The 22506-nt window shown below is 37.2% G+C and overlaps 1 protein-coding gene and 1 non-coding gene across 4 annotated transcripts; both read right to left on the reverse strand.

Annotated features, from left to right (window-relative positions):
- Nucleotides 1–324: 324 nt before the first annotated feature.
- tpd52l2a (tpd52 like 2a) lies at nucleotides 325–15916 on the reverse strand. 3 transcript variants are annotated; one of them, XM_053625086.1, is made up of 8 exons: nucleotides 15744–15916; nucleotides 15225–15316; nucleotides 14658–14806; nucleotides 14378–14437; nucleotides 9259–9306; nucleotides 3790–3891; nucleotides 1498–1534; nucleotides 325–1395 (listed from the first exon to the last, which is right to left on the reverse strand). In XM_053625086.1, exons 1-8 carry the CDS (start codon nucleotides 15760–15762, stop codon nucleotides 1354–1356), a joined length of 549 nt encoding a protein of 182 aa, XP_053481061.1. In that variant the 5' UTR covers nucleotides 15763–15916; the 3' UTR covers nucleotides 325–1353. The 3 variants fall into 3 exon arrangements, with proteins under 3 accessions (XP_053481061.1, XP_053481062.1, XP_053481063.1); XM_053625087.1 differs by lacking the exon at nucleotides 14378–14437 and having other exon boundaries at nucleotides 15744–15907; XM_053625088.1 differs by lacking the exons at nucleotides 9259–9306; nucleotides 14378–14437 and having other exon boundaries at nucleotides 15744–15908.
- A 5640-nt stretch (nucleotides 15917–21556) lies between these two features.
- trnae-cuc (transfer RNA glutamic acid (anticodon CUC)) lies at nucleotides 21557–21628 on the reverse strand. Its single transcript has one exon. It is a non-coding gene; the product is annotated as a tRNA-Glu (tRNA).
- Between the last annotated feature and the right edge of the window lie 878 nt (nucleotides 21629–22506).

Consider the following 22506-nt stretch of genomic DNA (forward strand, 5'->3'; position numbering starts at 1 on the left):
TGGTATTTTAATCTAAAACAGAAACACTTTAGTTGAAAAGGTTTGCAAAGAAGCTGTCTTCTCAATGGATGTTGCACTCAAGAGTTGTAATTGACACCGCTCACATTTACACATCCACACACATTTCTTTCAAACGTGAGAGGAAATCAGGGCCTTAATCCCTTTGCTGGCTTAGATAAGCCGGGTGGAGATAAACATGGTCCCAGAGGGCCCAAAGGGCTCCAGGAACGGTCCAAAAACTGTCCAGAAGGATGAAAATTGTGTGTCGGGGAACTCCATATTGAAATACCGATGCCTTCAAATTAAATCACTACCACAGCCATGTGTTTTCCACCTCTAGATTTATTTAAGCATGTTTATAACCATGTTAATTTTAAATACAATAAAATCACATGTTACAAGCCAGACTTGTTCAGATCTGTGTATGGGATAAAGGTAACAGTCTCAGGATGAAGTCAACATCTTTGCATAATTTATCCAGGCAAAATAGACACCACCCAAAACATATTTCAGTTCCTCCTCCACCAAAATAACTCAACCTCTCAAGCACATCCTGAATACTAACTTCAGGACAGCCAAGCAAACAAACAGTTGTTTATTAATGTTTAAGTGTACCTAAATATTTCTTTTTACCATAGTAACACCAGAAAACAACACAAAAAAGTGATAAACATAATTTAACCAAATACCCAGATAAAGAAGCATAACAGAGTCTTTCATTTAACCCAAAAAAGACTAATTATTTTAATTAAATCAGAAACATTTACCTCATAGTCCATAAAACAGTTTATGAGGCATTCGTTCATTCATCACATTATAGTCAATGCACTAGCACCTGTTGCCCTGAGTTATAAGGGATGTAGTATGCATTCTGTTACATTCTCATTAATCATATGCAACAGGAGGGACATATACTACCAAGGAAGCGTTTTCATTTAATCCACAGTGTGTAGGCGTGTATACGATGCTGCATGGAACCACAAGTGAATTACATCAGTAGTAATATCAGAGCAGACACCATTCTGAAAACGTTTTTATACATTCGAAACGAGCAAAACAGTAGTACAAGTCGTGTGCCTCATGCATTCACACACTGTCACTGTGGATATTTTTTTTTTTTTAAATCCACACAAGGTTTAAGGTTTCTCCTTTTAAAGTAAGCAGCAGAGATGTAGTTGTAGACTTTAACAGCAGTTTGGGACTTTAGTACTGTTCAGCATTATTTATTTCAACGTTATGTCATCTCTTGGTTTTCAGCATAGCGCTTTAAAGGACTTGGGGTAGTTTGGGTCACAGAGGTCAATTTTGGTGATGAATCTGTGCTTCCTGTTCAGAACCACTGCCAGGTGGCGGTTATGCATCTTCGCCCTTCGTGCTTCCTCCAGCTGCCTTGGACTTGGAAAAATAAAGTAAATAAAAATTGCAACATGTCAACTAAGAAGATTCTTAAAATTCTTTCCATATATATTACATTACGAGTGGCTTTTTCATGCTTACCATCTTGTCCTCCATGTTTTTAAATGTTGGTGAATTCCTAAGAAAGGAAGAAATGTCAGAACAGCCAAATGCATGTTTGAAACATGTAAGAAACCCAGAATTAAGATAAATTTGTACTCGATAATGATATATAGATACAATGATACACAACTAATGCATTATGTCCACATAATGCATTTGAAGCCAAAAGTCTCCATACATGGGGAAAAATACTTTGTTATATATATATATATATATATATATATATATATATATATATATATATATATTCCAGATAGCCTTTAAAAATGCCTTTGACAAAAGAAGAACGTATTTGAAATCACTCTCATGGCTGGATCAGGAAGCTGTCGCAAGGTTGTGATGGACATGCAATTACATGCATAACACCATGAGTGGGAGACGACGCTGTATGTTTTTTTTTTTTTATTTACAAAGAAATGGCAATCATGCAGAGGATGTCTTCTAAATAAAGTTACATTTTGCTAAAAAGTGTTCATTTCCCCCATGTATGGAGACTTTTGCGACGCCCTGTACTTTCCAGTGACATGGCAACAAGTGGGATATTTAAAGAAAGAGGAAAAGGAGAGAGAGGAAGACGAGGTCTGGTATACCTGGTACTTTACCTCATAGTGGGCATACTTAAAGAGTGGCGCATGGAGTAGCTGTTACTTCAGACAGCAGTGAGAAAACAGAAGCAGAAGCATTAGAGCAAGAAGAGAGCGTTAACCAAGCAAGAGCAGAGGACTGAGCACATACTGTACAACACACTTTAGAGCAAAAACCCTGTTACAGCAGACAAGATCCAAAAATTGTGCTGAAAAGTCGTGTTGAGAGAAGGTGTGTGTGTTTTAAAGAATCAAAGAAGATATTGGGAAACATTCAGTATTATTCCGCAGTGCTGCTGAATTGAAATATGCTGATTAATTTTCTCTAACAGTACTGCAGGCTGTAGTGAATATTACAGGTTTAGATTAAGGTGCTCCTTCTAACACATGGTAACAACTTGCATGGCGAATGCTCACATAATCTAACAATGAACAGATTAAGAAACGATTAACCAAAAAAACGTATAGGGTGGAGCTTTCTATAACTGCTTTATAACAAAGTGTTCTGGACAGTAACATGGCAAGTTACATGTTTGTCTTATTAACCTCAAGAGAGAAAAAAAGGGGGGGGGGATGGTGAGAGGACGACTGTTTATAGTTTTCATAGCGTAAGTGATAATAGTAATGTCTTGTCTTGCTTTCCATTACATTAAATGTAACTATAAACGGTTAAAAAAAAGACATTATTTAATTATTAATTATTATAATCAAACTTTAGAATTTACTGGCAAATTGTTGTGGTATAAGCAAAATAAAACACTTTGTGCTGTTATATGAAATAATCAACTTCAGGGTGGGTAAACATCACAACACCCAGTCAACGATTATTTTCCTCGAACACTACAGCACATCATGTTCTGTTCATTACGCTTGAATAACAATACAAAATGTCTCATGCGACCGGTATTTGAAAATGAGTCATATCTACAGTGTTAAATGAGTTCTGTGTGGAATGTAAATGTAAAAAGGAAGTGCTATGACTGTAGTTTGTCAGTAAATTCTTACCCTGATGGAGGCATGTAAGTCAAAGCCCTGAGCATCCCAATGAAGCATTGAAGGAAAAATACAATCATGGACAAAGGACTAGTTTAAAAAAGTAACATTAAGCACAAAGCCGACACTTTACTGTTGGAGTGATCATTTCTATGGGTCAGATGTTGGGGAAAAGCTGCCTACGATCTTGGGATATACATCAGTGCTTTACAAAGTGAGTTTTCTCATCACAGGATATGAATGTGAGTTTTTAAATGTAGCCAGGAAATACAGATTAGATGTGAACTTTGAAACTTTCCTTGGAGAAAAGCATGCGTTGTAATGTTGTAATAACGATTCACTTGTAAATCTTTAGATGTTACATCAACCCCAAAGCTTATGCATAGGTTTGTGGGAATACATGGTTTTGGTGGTGGTGTTTTTTTTGGGTTTTTTTGCCTGTGTGCTAGAACATTTCATGAAAGTTATTTCTGAAAAGTGCCTGAACAATGCTAGGTTTAACATATAAGGATCTAAAAATTTAATATAATCTTAACCTGTAGAGGGAATACTCAATGTGATACTCAATCTACTGCCTTTATGCTGTGATACTTCAGAGAAACTCAAAAAGGCCAGATTAGTGACTAAATCCATCAGTGAGGTTTGTTAAAGAATGAAAAATGAGGTTAAGGAGCAAACAAGATAAAATATTAACCTCATATCTCCCAGTCTGCTTCTGATGGCTGAACCCAGTGATGAGAAAGCAGATGATGTTATCATACCAGCCTGGGACAGAGTCTCCTGAGTTTTCTTATACCTGCAGAAAGAGACGAAGAGAATTCATTTATTAACCAGGAACATCTATTTTTATATTAGCTATTGCAAAAAAAAAAAAAAAAAGACCCAGAATAAAACAACTGCATATGGTATATCTATCTATCTCTCTCTCTCTCTCTTTCATATATATATATATATATATATATATATATATATATATATATATATATAGTGTCCGAGTGCAAATAGTACTTGTGGTCTGTACAAACACACGTTCTGTCTGTTTATTTTACATATTTTTACCACTTATATTTACATTGTTTAGACCAGGAGTGTCCAATCTTATCCAGAAAGGGCCGGTGTGGGTGCAGGTTTTCATTCCAACCAAGCAGGAGCCACACCTGATTCCACCTGTTTAATCAGTTGATCTTGGCTTTCAATAGACTCATGTGTGGCTTCTGCTTGGTTGGAATGAAAACCTGCACTCACAGCGGCCCTTTCCGATAAGATTGGACACCCCTGATTTAGACATATGATAATGAGTCTTTATTGGTCACAGCACAATGAAGTTCTTTTTTTCGCATACCCCAGGAAGTTGACTCTTATCTCAGCGCTCAGTTTGTGCTAGAACACAAATGGTTTAACAACGTAGACCTAGTGATAGAAAAGTTTTTTTGTTGTTGTTTTTTCATAAAGATTTTTAATTTCATTTAAAAGACATTAACAAAAATCGGCAGCAAGACAATTCAATCTTGTACTCCGAGACAAACAGCCAAAGTGAGACAAAAACTATTTTAGATTCAGTGCTATCTGGTCTAAACTCGCCTTGAACTCAAAAGAGTGATTTTTAAATGATTACACTTGGATTACTGATTTCAGTTAATAACATGGTATTTGGAGCAAATTTGTTAACAAAGGTTTTAAATGGGAAAATGCAACTTTGGGATAGAGACTTTCTAAGTACGCCTGTTTTATTAAAAAAAAAAAAAAAAAAAAAAAAAAAAAAAAGGAAAAATACAGATCAGCTCAGTTTATGTGTCATAAAATGTGTAAATGTAAAATGGTGTCATGAAATGTGATCCATGGCTTTGGACTGATCATGTCTGACATTAGCTGCTGACATGGTATCTGTTTCTAGTGATGAACACAATGGTTTTAATTGTTGTGGTCCATTTTGACTGGTTTGCCTACGATATAGAGATGTTCCTTAGGCACTGGGCATTACGAACATTAAACAACGTGCTATTCTACATAGATTATAATATTTATAAATCACACGTTCAGGGGTATTTCAACATATGTGAAAGTGACATGTACTGTATAGCAGGTAGGGGACGTGAAGTCAGCTGAAACCCAAACCCCATGTGTTCCCTTCACTCTCTTAAATGGATACTCTTGGTTAAGAAAACCTGGTTACTCAAAACTAATCTAAAACTGCGGTCTGAGGGCAGTTGTTGCAGCAGGCAATAAACATTAATGCAACTTCAGTCAAAGGAAGCTCAAAATCTGTAACTTAATTTTTCATTTGCTCAACCAATGTAGGTCAAAGTAAACACAAGTGCCTTCATTTCAGCCCTTGTATTATATTTAAAAAAAAAAAAAAAAAGGGGGGGGGCTATCTCTGAAAGAACAAATTATACAGGTTTAAATCTTAAGTATAAAATACTTTTAACTGAATTCATGAAAGCATTCTTAAAATTGTTAATTCAGCAACTGCCACTTACATTATAAATGAGTTTTCAGGTCTTGTCTCCTTTATATAAGGCATTGAATGCATGTTCTGAAATGATTGTCTATGATATTAACCAGAGATACATTAGATTTTAAAATCCTAAAGGTTTTCATTTTTTTTAAACAATGCACAAAGAAACCCATAACTAACAGACACACTGCCTCTGTCTTCTGTCCTTATCTGCTATAATCATAGCCAATGAGCCAGAGTAAGCTCTCAATCCCATCAGGTGTCCCCTGGCCTGTTCCTTCTAAACCCTACTGAGCCGTGCATGCCACACGGCCTCTGCATGAACTTGACCTATTAAAAATCACACACCACTTTTCTCTCTTCCGTCACTTCAACGATCCTGTCATCCATCTACAAGATTTTCCACACTTCCTGATCCGGTCATTAAAGCAAGAAATAGTGTAATTTCATTTCGAAATAGGGTGTATTATGCATCTCTGGCTGCCGACGTCTACAGTTGACATCCGCAAAAGTGGAAGCAGCTGCAAGAGTTGGCTCTGAATCATATGCAGAAGACAACATCACTACTATGACACTTTTCTTTCCCCATGTTAATTTACATTAATGTTCATTACATTGTCTATTATTAGCTAGATTATTATTACCATTGTCGTAGTCTTAGGAAGCTAGTTAATGTTAGCCATCTAGTATTTTTCCTCTCTATTCTAAGCTCTGTTCATATTATAAGTATTTCTAATAGCGTTTACTTTTACTTTTCAGTTTAGTTTAATTCAGGCCATAGCTACAGCACCATGGTTAAGTCTACTGTTGTTCAGATATGTGTTGGTCTATGACCCTGCAGTCTCTCCTCACTTATTCGACAGACCTGTTGGAAGCAGGTAGACACACCAACACTGCAGGCCTGCACATTCGTGCCAAGCGTTTCTCTCCAAGTGATTAGATTGAGAATAGAAACTTTATTGATTCAGTCAGAGAAGATGCGTCAAACAGTTGTCAATTTTATGATGGAGTAGTTTCTATACATTGCAGGCTGTAATATTATTTTTGTTGTGAGCATGACAAATATTACATCAGCTAAATTAACTAAACCAAAACCTGGCTCCTTACTCCCTACATACAGTAAGTGCACTATATTTAGTAGGAATACTGGCTTCCACAATCAATATACAGTAGTGTAGTATTAGTGTAGCTGTTTGGGATTCAGCCTTTGGTTCAGTTTCTGTTTGAACAGCTGTGCTAGGATTTAAGCTGCATGTCCCTTATGTTTTGAAATCATGACCACTCATCACAGTTCCAAGTACATGTGTGTTTGACTTTCTTCAGTCAAACATACAGACAATAAAGCCCCTAAACACACACACCTGAGTGCTCCAGAACATCAAACTGCCAAAGGTTCTGCTTTTATAGAGACAATCACACTTCTTGATGACTAACTATCTACAACAACCATCATCATCATCATCATCATCATCATTCAGGGACGCAAACAGGTAACGGGCAAAAAAGGTGAGAACATTGCATGGATAGAGAAAACCTGCCACAACTAGTCCACAGAGAACTTGTGCTGTTGTCATGGTCACGCACAAGATGCATTTTTTTTTTTTAAATTGTTTTTTATTACCTTGCATGTCCAAAATGGTCACTTTTCATGAAATGAAAAAACAAAAACATATTGTTTTAACATTTTACCAAAATCAAGATTGAATACCCCTCCCCCCAAACATTTTCTCATCAGATCTACAAGAACCTTGTAGGTGACCCGTTTTGATCTCAAAAAGGTGAATTTTCACCGAAAGGTGAGGAGTTTGCATCTATGATTATTATTATTATTATTATTATTAGTAGTAGTAGTAGTAGTAGTATTTTACACAGCCATTATTTTGAGACAACTCTGAAAACTATTATGCCCCAGGGTATGATGCCAAAATGTAAAAAATCGTGAAATTTCATTATCATGCAGCTGGATTGCAAACATCATTGATAATTTATAAATGTACAAAAACCAAGAAAAACATGTCAATGACATTTTCAGATGATATACTGTAGTTTCTCCCCCGTTAATCTCCATCGCAGTCTCCTACGGCCCCCTCCCTTACTCGTGATCATATAACACCATTCTTAGAATAGCATGATGCACTGCTTTTGTCAAATAAATGGTAAACAATTACAGTTCTGCTGGTTATAAAATCTTGTACCTACCTCTACTGCATGTAAATTGAGCAAGTTTTTTTTCACAACTCCTAACTTCCAGGGTGGGGAGAATCACCTGGATACTTTCCTTTGCATGTGCGCATACATGCCAAGACTTTCAATTCAAGTCACAGGGTGACCATATGATTATACATACAACTGTCATGCGGTCATTGCTTCCCTTTCCTCTTCTCACACATCAGACCTCTTGTCCCTATCTGTTTAACCACGGTCGGACCATGATCTCCAAAGCAGGTGACAGACTCCTATCATGTCTTAACGCCTGCAGGGAATGCATCTTCATTCTTGTTAGACTCCATTTTGAGTTCCACAGCTACTAGCTTCAGCCGAGTATCCTCATTAGCTTACTAGCCTCATTAGCTTTGTGTGGCCCATGATTTAGCTATGAACTGTTCTGTTTTTCTGTTGACCATGGGGCTCCCTAATGGAGCCATTGAGAGGGGGAAGTCTGCATGCGTCGGAGATCAGCTTGCCTTGAATTCATTAGTGGCCAGATGATTCGGTGGTGACATTGTGGTTAAACCCAGGGTTTCTGCCCAAAGTCATATCACCCAATATGGGTGGTGACCAGTGTGGTCCTGCTGTAAAGTTTGGAATGAACGATGGTTATTAGATCTTCAGATCAACTGTTTATCTGCCATGGAGAGAAGACACTGGGCGCTCCCCTGTATGAGACTGGGCCACTAGATTGATGTCATCATCAAGTGTGCTGAGCACCAATCTTGTAGTTCCACCTCCTTATGTGCATCACTTTAAGCTGTGCTGCTGCAACCTGGATATCACTTCACCATCATGTGTGCTCGGCAGTGACATCATCACTGCTCCCAGTGGTGTGGGTGTGGCAGTCGTTTCTGAAAACATTTCCTGTCTTCACGTCTAAGGCGTGTCGGTTCCTCATGACATAGTGGCACAAGTTATCCAGGTGATTTTCACCAGCCCTGGGGATGTGTGAAATACAACATCCTACAATTATGTATGAACCAGAGTTCACTATTAGGAACCAGCTCAGATCCAGCAGGAACTTGACAAGAAGGTCCCAGGGAAATGATGGCTAAATATATCTATATGAAATATTTATAGCATGGCAAACATCATATACATGATAAACATGATAAAGATATATTTAATATACTGTGTCATATATCACTTTGTGACTTTGCTGAAAGGTCACAGCATGCATGCACATTCTCACTACTCCTGGCAGTTATCCAGTATTCAGAGAACCACAGTTACATCTGTAACAAGCGTTCAGTATTAAAGGGAAAATAGAGGTTTTGTCAATAAGCTGAGCAGAGTTTCTTTTTGTTTTTCCCTCAACTGCTCATAAAGAGTTACATGTAAATGCAGTTCTGGTGGTTAAAAATTCTTGTTAAGAAAAAAACCCTTTCACCCCACACCCTATTTTTTTGCATAATAATTTTTTATAAAGTTCATCATATTGATCATTATTACTCATGACGAAATCATTTGAAATAAAACAGATGAATCACTCACGCGTCAGAACGACTAATGTCTTCCAGAGTAGCAGATGCTGTAAGATAACTACACACACCCAAGCATGCGTGCGCACACACAGACACACACAGAGAAAGACAGCAGAACAGAAAGAGAGAAGCAGAGAGATTGAGAGATTTCCAGATTATCATTATAATGTACAGACAGTACTAAATGTACCACAGGTTATTGCTAATGGGCAACACACACACAATCATGTGAAAAAATAAGTACACACCATGGAAATTGTTGGCTTTATTTTTTTCTACATATGGACAAGCAAACATTTGATCTTTGAAACAGTGTCTATTAATAAAGTTGATACACTAACAAATGACACATAAAATTGACATTTTGCAGTCATTTCCATAATTTAAATAAACAAAAAAACAGATCAGTCACATGGAAAAAGTAAGTACACCCCTACATTTATCACACCTTCAAATCCATAAAATTAGAATCAGGTGGGTTGAAGATTGGGTTCCAGTGATTAGAACCCGACTTATTTATACCCCTCTCATATCTAGTGTCTGGTGTTCCCTTTGTTATTGAGGTGTGTGGTTTCATCATGCCAAGATCTAAAGTGTTCTATAAGGCCTACAGAAAAAAGGTTGTGGATGCCTATGAGTCTGGCAAGGGATTTAAAAAGATCTCCAAATTATTTGAAACAGATCATTCCACTGTAAGGAACATCATCTACAGATGACACAGATTTCAAATGACTGCCAATTTGTCCAGGACTGGCTGTCCCAGCAAATTCAGCCCAAGAGCAAATCATCTGATGCAAAAAGAAGTCTCCAAGAAAACCAAAATTTCATCACAGGATCTGCTAGTAAGTCTTGCAACTGTTGGTGTTAAAGTGCTTGCTTCTACAATCAGAAAGAGACTGCACAAATTTGACCTGCATGAGAGGTGTGCCAGGAAAAAGCTTTTGCAAGACTACAGTTTACCAATGAGCATACAGGCAAAGACCAGGCCTTTTGGAATAATGTGTTCTGGACAGATGAATCAAAGAGCGAGCTGTTTGCCCATAGTAACAGCAGACATGTTTGGTGCAGACCAAAGACAGCTTTTCAGGGGAAGCAACTCATACCAACTGTGAAACACGATGGTGGAAATGTTATGGTTTGGGGTTGCTTCACTGCCTGAGGGACTGGACAGCTTGCATTCATTGATTCATCTATGAATTCTGCATCATATCAAAGAGTGACACTAGCAAATCCACCAGGAAATGGCTCAAAAAGAAGAAATGGAGGGTTATGGAATGGCCTAGTCAAAGCCCGGATTTGAATCCCATTGAAATGTTGGGATGCAAGAAAACCCCCAAACATCTTGCAGCTGAAAGAATATCGTATGGACGAGTGGTCAAAAATTCCAGCAAGCCTTGTGGACAATTATGCAAAATGGCCTACAAGAAGTTATTTCTGCTAAAGGAGGCAATACAAGCTTCTGAGGTCAAGGGTGTACTTACTTTTTCCACAGAAGAATATCACATCTATTGATAATTCTCTTGAATAAATGACTGAAAAAGCTATTGTGCTTTCTTGTTCAAGTATATCAACTTCATTAATAGACACTGTTTCAAAGATGATTAAATGTTTGCTTGTCCAAATATGTATATAAAAAAGCCAACAATTTCAGTGGGGTGTACTTATTTTATATATATAATAAAAAAACAATGACAAAACGGTACAATTAAAAAGAAAAAGGATAACCAGGATATCTGTACTGTACTGACTTCTAATCCATGGAGCTTTATGATGAATATGTGTACACACAACTCTCAAAGTTGACAGACTTCTAAAACGGGTTTGACAACTTTTTCTTGGCCATTTGTTGTCATGAATAGTTCTCCTTTAGATCTATGCTCCACTGTTAAAAATGTGTTTTATTTCTATGGTACTTCTATGGTTATAAAATAAACAAGTTTCAGTAACGAACACAAACGCTGTTTCTCTTCTAATTGTGTTTTATTCTTTGAAGTGAAACAAAAATGCTGAACATTGAAACAGTCAACACCTGTTCATTGGAAACATTCTAGATTGGTCCCTCGGCCAAATAAAGCAACAGTGCAGGTTTCCGTTCACCACCGAGAGGTGTCTAACTGCAGGAGCAGAAATCTGTAACATTTAACATCATAGGAAAGTGTGGTTTGATTTTTCAAAATCGCTAAAAGAGCTCATTAGAGTCCCATATAAACCAGGCCAAGCTGAGTAAACAGGAAACACTAGGACACGGCCTCTCATGAGATCACTGCTGTCGTGTAACATAATTTCTAGTATTCTGTTGAGATTTTATTCAGTGTCATTTAAAATATAGTTCAATATGCAAGTTTTGAGGTGTCTTTCTGGCAGAAATATACAGTGTATGATATTTATTGATAGTAGTATTACTACAAGGCATACTACTTTCATAGGCATACTACAGGTGGGGGGTGGCTGTGGTTCAGGTGGTAGAGCGGGTTGTCCACTAATCATAGGGTTGCCGGTTCGATTCCCGGCCCACATGACTCCACACTTGCCAAAGTGTCCTTGGGCAAGACACTAAACCCCAAGTTGCTCTCGATGGCAAGTTAGTGCCTTGCATGGCAGCTCTGCTACCATTGGTGTGCGAATGTGTGTGTGAATGGGTGAATGAGACACAGTGTAAAGCGCTTTGGATATAAGCGCTATATAAGTGCGCAATTTACCATTTACTTTCAAGCTTATTTTTTTAGTCATTTTTTTAAACAACATAATTCAAGGGCACCAGCAAATTATAATTCCAGGGTATTTGTTGTTTATTCGTAGGTGCCTAGCTAACAAGTTAAGTAGGTTGCTGATGTAGCGGCCACTGGCATTTTTTTCATCTCTTGTGCAACCTGAGACAGAAACCCCCTAATCCTTACTGACTGTCACAAAACTAATGTTTCAATTTGGTAAGTAAGAAATAACACACGACACGGTGGTGTGATGCGTTACCACCACAAACTTGATTTTTTTCCAACAACAACAGCACATCCCGAAGTGTTTTATTCCTCCTGTAACACAGAAATGTGCCCCCTTTTTTATTTATTAAATAATGAAATGTCATATTTCTGATTTGATTATAGTTATGTTTAATGTAGTGGAACATCCACAAAATATTTTGTTCCTGCTATCACTTACGTTATATAAATTATAAACAGTCATTCCCTCACCAACTTCTCATTACTGAGAAGTCCTCGGTCAAACATATCTTGTGAAGGAAGATGTTTAATTAATCAGTACCTTCTGACTAATCAGACTTGAGAATTTTTATACCATGGTCTGTCTGAATACTCTATTCTCAACTACTCGAGTCCCTTTAATCACCGTTCTAAATTAATGCGCTGCCTATAAACAACTACAGTAGTTAAACTCATTGCTTCATTATTAGTAGAGATGTGACACAGATGCAGGTAATTCACACACGCACAATCTCTCTCTCGCTGATAATAATTTATTATAATTCATACAAATAAATGTATTCTTATCGCACTACTTTATATCTGTGTATGATTTAGAGTGGGCAAAATTCTAGCTCTAGCAACCCGTATATAAAACAACTAACAAAAATTAACTGTTATTTTTATCTTTTCAGTTAAATTTTGCACTGCAAACATCAATGACATCTTTAACTTGTCAGTGCTGGCAAGTGACCATGGTATAAGCGGGACAGTCCCTGGTTATGTGTGCGTTACATGATTTTAATACACTTAAGACAACCCTCTGCTTCACGTTGTGGCAGTATTACCACCTCGGGTGTGCATTATTTTATAATAATTCAATTATTCCTTACGTAATGCACACCTATCCATGGATTATCTCTACATAACGCACTTCATAGTGACCTTATTCGTTCTAAATTCCAGCACCTGTTGCAGTACATAGACAGAATAAGTTTTACTATGCAGATTAATTATCATGCACGGATGACATGGATGCTTTTCAGAATCAGCAGAGACACTGGACCAACAACCTGCTGAAGGTGAAAACACAATGCGATATATTTAAGCAATACTGCATGATCAAGAGTGTAATTACACTGAATATCAGTACGGCTGTGATTTGGCTGTAGGTAGAAGGCCGCAGGATGAGCGGCGTAGGAAATCACAGCCGTGCCGATATTCAATATACCCGCATAACTGCGAGTGCGATATTGCTTTTATACAACAGTTCTAGAAACAAGAAATTAATATTGAGTAAGTGACGTTTCGGATACAATATGGCCAAATTTATTTATTTTTATTTCTCCTCCGCTAGCGGAAATAGATCCCAAAGAAGCCATGCTCACTTTACAGCACGTTGGCTAGCTCGCTGATTTGTACATTCCAGTTAAGGGTGCAGCTGGTAAAATCTGCTTTCTTTTCATCTTCATATAACAAGCTTTCATGTTTAAAGTCAAAACTTATATCCTGAAAAGTCTCGTTTGTCATGTCTGCATATAACGTTGCTAAGACTACTGTAGTACCCATTTCAAACTAGGAAGTGGAAGTGATGCACACAGTGAACGTCCTAGTGCGGTTATAAGAAATATAAGCACTCCTGGAACGCCATTTGACCAAACAAATTAGTGGAACAGGTACTAACTGTTGTATAATAGTAACTTTTCGAGAAAAGTGTAATGACTGGCTACACTGGCTCGTCCCTTCCCTGGGGATCCTCTTGTGTTTCCCTTAGGCTATCTTAATGCACTTCACTAACTAGCTGGCTATACTATATAATAAAGTATGCTATATTACATTAGCTACCACTTTTTAGCCAAGTTAGGGTTCTGTGTGACATTGGACCTTAGTTGTCCAGTGGTCTGTCCAATGAATTTATGATTTGTCCACCCCTGTCTGAGAGCCTTAAAGTCTTCAGTATAGTTTTGTTACTCGTTTCATTCTTAAATTGCCACTAATTCAGTTAAGCAGTGGCGTTCGTAGTGTAGGCAATAATTCTAGCCAAAATAGACATCAGACAAGCTAACTCCTAAATCCCCTAAGGTTTTAGATCCTTCGGGTGAAGGGAAATTTGGAAATAGAAAGCAAACAGAAAGACAGACAAGTCAAATAAAGCACAAAAAACCCCAGAAACATAGGAGAAGACAGAGAAAGGATGTGAGAGAGAAAACTCACACGTTAGATGATGTAATTCTTTGATTCAAATCCCCAAGAGTCTGTGAGGTTTTCATATAACTAGAAGCAGAAATGAGTGAAAAACTGGTGAAGAAAAGTATATACAGACAAATCATTATGATGGAAAAAGGGATAAGCAGCGAAAGAGGAATCTGCACAGTTCACCACCAAACCACATCTCTATAACCAGCTAAATGGCATAAGTGTACTGTAGTGAAGCATGAGATGAAACAGGAGCACCAGAGGTGACATTGATTCACATAAACCTGGGAGTACTCACGCATTAGAAGTCTGGACTTCCTGCCAGCCTTTGGTGAGGCTGCCTTTTAACTCAGCCAGAGGGCTTATACCCAACCTCCTCCTCAGTTCCCCAGCATGCCTCTCTTTGGATGTCAGAACATGCCTCAGAGTCTGAATTTCATCCTCCACCTGCAAAAAGCAGAAGCCAAACAAGACTGTTTAGTTAGATAGCAAAATGCACTGCAGGTTTGCAGATCTTACATGTTGTTTGGGACTGCTGGCAAGTGTTTTCGCCCTTTTGTCCAAACATATATCCTTGCTATTCTTTAAATGGTCATTAAAATTGAAAAGGAAAATCTGAAATGTGCTGTGCTTTAAGGAGGCTGTATTTGGGGAGAAATAAGGAAATGTCTAAAAACAACAACAGGTCAGAAACCTTCAGTCTATGTTACTTTATCAACCGAATATCTGTTCATTTTCCAAAATGTTTCCTGATTTTTCCAGACCTTTCCAGTACTGTTAATTATTTTTCATTTCTTTTCCACTTCTTAAAGGGGGGGTGCAGATCAACTGAGGTATGGAGAACATGTTTAGGAGAACACAGTACCCTAGTAAGCTCCAGCTCCAGTTCCACAGCTTCCTCCTCCGTCAAGCCTGGTGGCAAACTTCTCCCACTTGCTCCACCCTCACTGAAGGAACCTCCAGACAAAACAAACGAGAAACTCGGGTTAGAGCTCATATCATGAACTACTGGCCTGACTTAATGACTTCACAAAACAGATCTCGACACTTTGTATGAAGTAGATCGTGTTTCAGCCTGGACATCGAGATTAAAGTTAACTAGAATGATGTTAATCCCTAAGGAAGGTCACTTAGTTAGCAAGGTAGCTAAACAGCCGACAAAACATTAGTTTTGAGACGCATTTAATATGAGACGCGTAACTATCTTCTTCGAAAACATGTTTTTGTTTTTGTTTTTGCAGAAATTGGAGAACCTAAATCTAACCCTAGCAACCAGACAAACTGCTCACTACTGAGGAACTCAGCTGCTAGCGGACAGCCGTCAGGGCGCATAAACACACCTGTTCTCCGGGTCTGTATACAGCTAATATCTCAGAAATCTTACCTCTGCCCTCAGCGTCCATCTCAACTGGAAAAGGTTGTTTAATATTTAACGCGTTATAAACTGTTCAGTAGTTTTATATGACGAGCACAGCTAGTAAGCAGACTGTTGACGTGTAGATATATTCGCTTGAGATTCACACTTCCGGAACATGACAGTGACGTAGCAGCAGGGGAAAACGCTGCTCTCTCTCTCTCTCTCACACACACACACACACACACGCCACGTTTGTCTTAATATACTTGTGAGGACTTTTTATAACATAATAATTAATGCAGCTAATGCTATGCACACACCTAAACCTAACCCTGACCTTAAACTCAGATATCAAAAGGAAAACTTTTGCTTTTATTTATTTATTTATTTATTTATTTATTTAGGACCAGCCAAATGTCCCCACAAGGTCAAAACTCTCAGATATTCCGATACTTGGGACAATTGGTCCCCACCAAGGTCTTAAAAACATATCTATACACACATAAATTTAGCAAACGTTATAGTATTACCTATATTATGGCACGGTCTTCAAAACAGTTCATGCAATGACAGTATAAGGTTTCATTTTATTTAATTCATTTCATATCCCACTTTCTTGTCACTGCATGTATGTGTATCCATATATTCAATCTCCTACTTACAATCTCGTTGATGAATTCTATTACCCTTTTTATTCAGTTGTATTTCACTTTCTTTCTTTCTTTCTTTTTTTTTTACTTGTCCCCAATAATACTTTTATCTAACTATTTTTACCTATGAGTGGTAGACAAGTTCAAGTGTCGCATTGATGGATAAAATAAACAAAAGATAATTCAGAGAGTCAAATTAAATGTCGCACCAACAATAAAATGTAATTGAACCTGGTATTTGAACCAATCCCTGGGGAATGACAGGTGCTACCAATCAACCAGGGATTGCTAGGACTGTAGAATTCTGTGCTTTTTGTGCCTCCACATATATATATATATATATATATATATATATATATATATATATATATCACTCAGTTTGAGGATTTTATTTTAAATAAATGAAAAAATGGTACTGGAAGTATGCCCCCCCCCCCCCCCCCCCCCCAATCCGATTAATTGATTAATCAAAAAAATAATTTTTAAATAAATTATTTAAATTTAAATAAATAACCGGCCAACTAATCGATTATGAAAATAATCGTTAGTTGCAGCCCTAATAACTCCGTTGTGTTTCATAATGCTTAAGCATGTTAGATATGTCTAATTAAATCATGCTATAATAAAGTGAATGGTCTTTTCCCACCAAAAGTTTATTTAAATAAAATGGAATGTGTTGGAATGTGGCTGACCAGAAACTGTCACATATCTGATGCCAGATCTACAGATACTCAATACAGAGGACTCAACAAATGATCAACTGTGCAACATATGGAAAAGTGGAGTCAGAATGAAAGGACTTGTAGAGGAGCAGAGGGAAATGGATATAGAACATACGTAAGTCATTCCTCTTATAGGGCATGTAAATGCCATGTACACACTCAGAATCACCTAAAGGCAATTTATATTAGCCAATCCACCTACTGACATGTTTTTAGACAGTGGGAAGAATCGGGTAGTATTGAAAAGCATAATAAAATGCGCAAACATACATGCTGCACGTAAGGCAGGGAATGCAGATAGGGTAATCACAAGGTTGCTGTGTTGCACGAATATTAGACAACATGCAAAAAAAAAAAAAGCTATGCAAAAAAATCTTGGTGTTATTTTTGACATAAAATTAAAAAAGCAGGTGAAATCAGTTGTGAGAGGAAGCATTTTTCAAATATTTCAAATATTGCTCCCACATTGATTATTGTTATTCTCTCCACACTGAACTTGTAGAGAACCCTATCCTGTCTTCAACTGGTCAGAAGTGCAGCTGCTTGGCTCCTCACCAACACCAAAAAGAGGGAAAGTGTCTCTTTTGTCCTACCCCTTCACAGGATGCCAGTCAAATACAGATTATTATTATTATTATTATTATTATTATTATTATTATTATTATTATTTTGCATGGCATTTTTCTTGGCTTAGCACCAATTTATATATCTGACCGCTGTACAATACCTCAAGAAAGTAAATTAATTCAACCTTTATATACAGTATATGTAGCACATTTCAATTATCAAAAAAGTGTAAAATGGGATAGAATAAAGTGAATTATATAATAAAATAGAATAAAAATGAAAGTAATTTGAAACGTACAATAAAAAGAGGAATTAAACTATGCACACAAGCACCCATAAACACAAACCATAATAATTATTATTATTATAACACAAGCACTTTATGATCTTTTAACCAGCTACCTTTTCTGCAGACTTGGATGAAGTGTAATGGTGACCAAGCCTTTTCTGTTGCAACAATAACAAGTTAACATTTTAAATAAATTAATAAACACACCACCCATGGTAGATATGTTGCCTTGTAGCTCTGACCATAGCCATAGTCTTTTGTGCTGATAGTTCAAAATGCTTGATGTGCATGACGTGAGAAAAAAAAAGTGAATGTTTGCCATTAAAGATGGCTTTTTCATAGTATGGTCACCACAAGACTTAGTGTCAAAAGGTCTTGACATGCAAGAAGATATCCAAGGTGTTGAAACACCACCCCTGAGAGTTAGAGGGAGTGAAACAGAACCATAACTTTAAAAAAAAAAAATTGTAATGAATTCCCACATTTACCCAAAATGGATCTGACAGCCCTGCAGTAGACAGTTAAAGCATACAGTATAAGCTAAGTGTTTAATTAAAATCATGCCTGTACAGTTCAGAACAGGTGTATAAATAAAGGCTATTGCTAAGAGCAGTTTCAGTCATTGTTGGTTGCCAATTGGCTGTGAATATTAGTATATAATATATGAGGGTGAGTAAAATGAAAACAAAGTGAAAATGAAATGAAGTGAGAGAATGAATTTCGTTTCTGTTGTGTAAAATTATACATGACAATGAAGTTAATAATTTTGATAAATGATAAATTTCTATAAACTATTTGCAATAAACAAGGCAAAATAAAAAATAAGGTTTTCATTTGACTTAACCTTGTGCATATATTATTATATAATCTACAGTGATTGTTTCTTTTTATCTGTCACACATTACCGGTTAATCATGATAGCCTTTTTATTTTTAATCATTTGGCCTGTGTTCTTAGGAAATATATAAAACACTGGTGCAGTTTCAGATGCATTGTCTGAGCCATTCAGCTCTTCTGATATATGTTCTCCTACAAGCATAGCCTGCAAGTATTTAAGCATTTAGGCATACTCACTAAGCTTCATCTATTTTTCCAATGTTCCACCACTTCATATATTCTTAATGCATTTTGTTACAATATGCCAAAATTAAAATATAAAAACCCAACTGCATAATCATAACAGCTTACCTTGAAGGTCAGGTGCAACCTTAAAAAGTAATTACCTTTTATTACTTGTTCTCAAATGCTTTAATGTTTAAACAATAAGAACAACCCCCTTCACAATTTAATCTTTAGTTCAGTTTTCTATTTGTGTTATATGGGTTTCATTAGTCCATTAGTCCTCCTTTCTCTGACTGAAGGGTTCCATGAATTATAAACATTGTACTAACTGAAACGAAACTGAAGTAAAACTACACAATAAAATAAGTTTTCATTTCCCCACCAATAACACCCCCTCCCAATTATTCTTTATTCCACTGTCCATGGTCCGTGTGATTGAATGTGATGAGCCTAGTTGAGTTGTTAGTTTACACTAAAAATAAAAACACTCAAAATGGCAGGGAAAAGGGAGAGAAAGGTAAGGAGTAGTGAAGAGGGGCCCAGAGACTTACAATTTTCTAACAGCACAATCAGTGTGGCCTCTGCTGACTGAGGCTTAGCCAGTTAAATAATTAAATAGTAAACCAACTAGATTAGCTATCTTGTTTTAGCTACTGGGTACTACTGGGTATGCTTATCATTATGCGATTAGTACGCTAGCTGTCTTCTAAAAACAGTTTGACATGCAAAGCAGCTCAGCAAGAATTAGAATGCTTAATCATTATTGCGTTACATTGAGACCTATTGTTATGTAGAAAACACTATTCCTTGTGTTTTCTACCTTGCAAAGCTAGCTAAATTCCATAGGACTGATGATAACACGTGCTAGAAAGCAACACATTGTTATTTAGTTTCCTAGCTAGTCAATTAGTTACATTCAGAGAACGTTAACTCTTGTTTGTAAACACTGTTGTGTTTTGGTATGTTCTGTTAGTGAAATGTCTTGGCCTTGTCTGTTAGTGAAATGCTACTGCTAATGTTTGCTGCTAATTAATTGTTCCCTCTGTTATAATTCATCAGATTCCCTCATCAGGAAAACATGGTCCAGTTGAAGTTCCAAGTCTATGATGTGGCGTAGAATGGAAATGTTAAGTGTAATGAGGATCATGTGCTTTGTAAAAGGGAATGTGATGTAGGGCTAAATCCACCTTTGGAAAAATATTTTGCCTGAGTGCCTGAAATTATTTATAAATCTTGTTATGTGCAGAAAGCAGATCAATATTTTTATATAGACACTACGCCCCAGCAAACATGCCCACATCGGCTCTTTACAAGCAAGTTGTTGGTAGTGTAGCCAGTGCTAGCCCATCCAAATCCTACTTTGGTCCAACACAGGTTTTCTGTGGGCAGCCCATACTCTGGCATGCTCACACGAATCCCACGTGGGACCACTGTGTTTTTTCCCCCACACTGAGCCAATGTTGTGGAGCCAATGTTTTACTGATATGCAAACCCCAGTGCCCCAATGTGGGGTGGGTGTCTACATCGGGCCCTCACTGTTTGCTCGGGTGGACTTCTTTAATGTCAATCATCAACTGACACGAATGACAGCCAACCAGGGCCCCCCTCCGAGCTCAGGCTCGGGGCTTCAGCCCCACCTAGCCCACCTAAAAATTATAGTCCAGCTCTGATGAAACCCAATCAATTCAAATGACCGGTCGAACTGGGTAATAACTATAAGAAGTCACTAATAATTGTAATACCTTTGATAAAGGGTTGTGAGAAAACATGGATCCCTGGAACCTTACGTATCTAAAAATGTCAAACTAACTAAAAAGATAAATGTGTTGAAATAATTTTACTGAATCTCTAAAATATATAAAGTATTATGACTTTTCTTAAATGTTAAATGTTTATGTGTGGTTGTGATGGCAGACACGTATGCCAACTGAACATCACTTTCTTTGGGTTGAGCATCACTCAGCTGAGAAATAAATGGGCAAATAATGCTGCACAGAGATTATAACAGCACATTTTATAATTGGTATTTTAATCTCTCTTACTCTTTAAACCCACTGGTAACAGTTCTTAATGATTAAGGTGCCCAAGTCTAATAAACCTCAGTGGTGTTTACATGCAGCTTTGATTAGCCTGATTCTGGCAGGCAGAGGATGATTTGAGGTCTAACATGTAAATTATTCTTGTCTCAGGTCTGATCTAAATTCATTATCAAGTTCTTGAACACTCTCTCCTTACATGACACGTAGGTTAATATTTGCATGTAAAGAGACTTCAGAAAAGGTAACTTAAACCAAAGGCTTAAACTCAAGGCACAAAACATGTGCAGCATGAAACAATACAAGGGCCCTGGCGCTAGGGGGTGCTGCATGCTGCAGATAAGCTGACCTCCAACCTTAGCAGGTAATGTTTTATCGACATTGTTTCTGGGAAATCGATATCGTAGACCTATATTCACTGCAATCGCACTGCTAACGTCCATGTTTTGCTCTGTGTAGCGTTTTCTCATTTACCATCGAAAACTTGTTTATTTGGGGGAAGGAAAAAGTTTCATTCCCTGACCGGGAATCGAACCCGGGCCGCGGCGGTGAGAGCGCCGAATCCTAACCACTAGACCACCAGGGATGTACTGGTTTGTGCTGGTCTGTCTCTAATGTGTTTTTGGTTTTAATTTTTTTAAATCTATTATTTATATATACAATGCAAGACCTTTATATTTAGGACCAAAATAACTACAGTAACGTCAGTGTGTATACAATACAAAAACAAGTTAGATTATATGGTTTATTATATTTCAGATGTACTCACTCTCTACCCCCAGGCAGGCCTTTCATCTTATTATGCACAGATATAGTGAATAATATGTTCCAAGCAGTAGAGCAGCCCAAAAATGAATTACAAAACTTGCACTATGTATATATACTGCTAACTTTTTTCCTGTTACTGTCAGCTTACCCCTTTTTTCTGCTGTCCCAAAGAACAAAAAAAAAAATCATTTGACTGTATTTTCATTATTGTCTTTTCATCCTTGACATAATGTCTCTGTAAAACGACATGATTGTGTGAGCAGATCAAAATTACTTACACTAAATAAATACACTAAATTATTTACTCACCCTCAAGGAAAATTTTGAAGAATGTTTACACAGCTATACAGAAAAGCAGTCCATATGACACAAAGCTCTCATATGGCCACTTGGAGTATTGTTTTTATGGTGCCTTTATAGTGTACTTTTAAAGCTCATGATCACTATCTTCTGCCATTTTATGGAAAAGAGCTGTAATAGAGTGGAAAAGAGTGTGTGGGGGTGGATAATCTTTTATGTTATTAAAAGTAACAGCATTTGGTTTTGGAATGACATATGGGTAAGGAAATGATAACAGAATTTTCTTTTTTAGGTGAACTATACCTTTAACTTTTTGAGCACAGATCTGACAAGGACATACAAATTAACATAAAAATACAGTGCTTGCAGACACTTGGGGGTTTATTGTCCAGAAAA

The sequence above is a fragment of the Ictalurus furcatus genome, chromosome 5, assembly GCF_023375685.1.
Source record: "Ictalurus furcatus strain D&B chromosome 5, Billie_1.0, whole genome shotgun sequence".
NCBI classification, from domain to species: Eukaryota; Metazoa; Chordata; class Actinopteri; order Siluriformes; family Ictaluridae; genus Ictalurus; species Ictalurus furcatus.

Bases quoted from the DNA above. Each gene is read 5' to 3' on its own strand.
- tpd52l2a (XM_053625086.1), bottom strand. The intron at 3,892-9,258 runs GTGAGTGATTCA...CTCTTTCTGCAG, and splicing joins GACATTAGTCGTTCTGACGC to GTATAAGAAAACTCAGGAGA. The intron at 1,535-3,789 runs GTTAATATTTTA...TTCCTTTCTTAG, and splicing joins AGCAGACTGGGAGATATGAG to GAATTCACCAACATTTAAAA.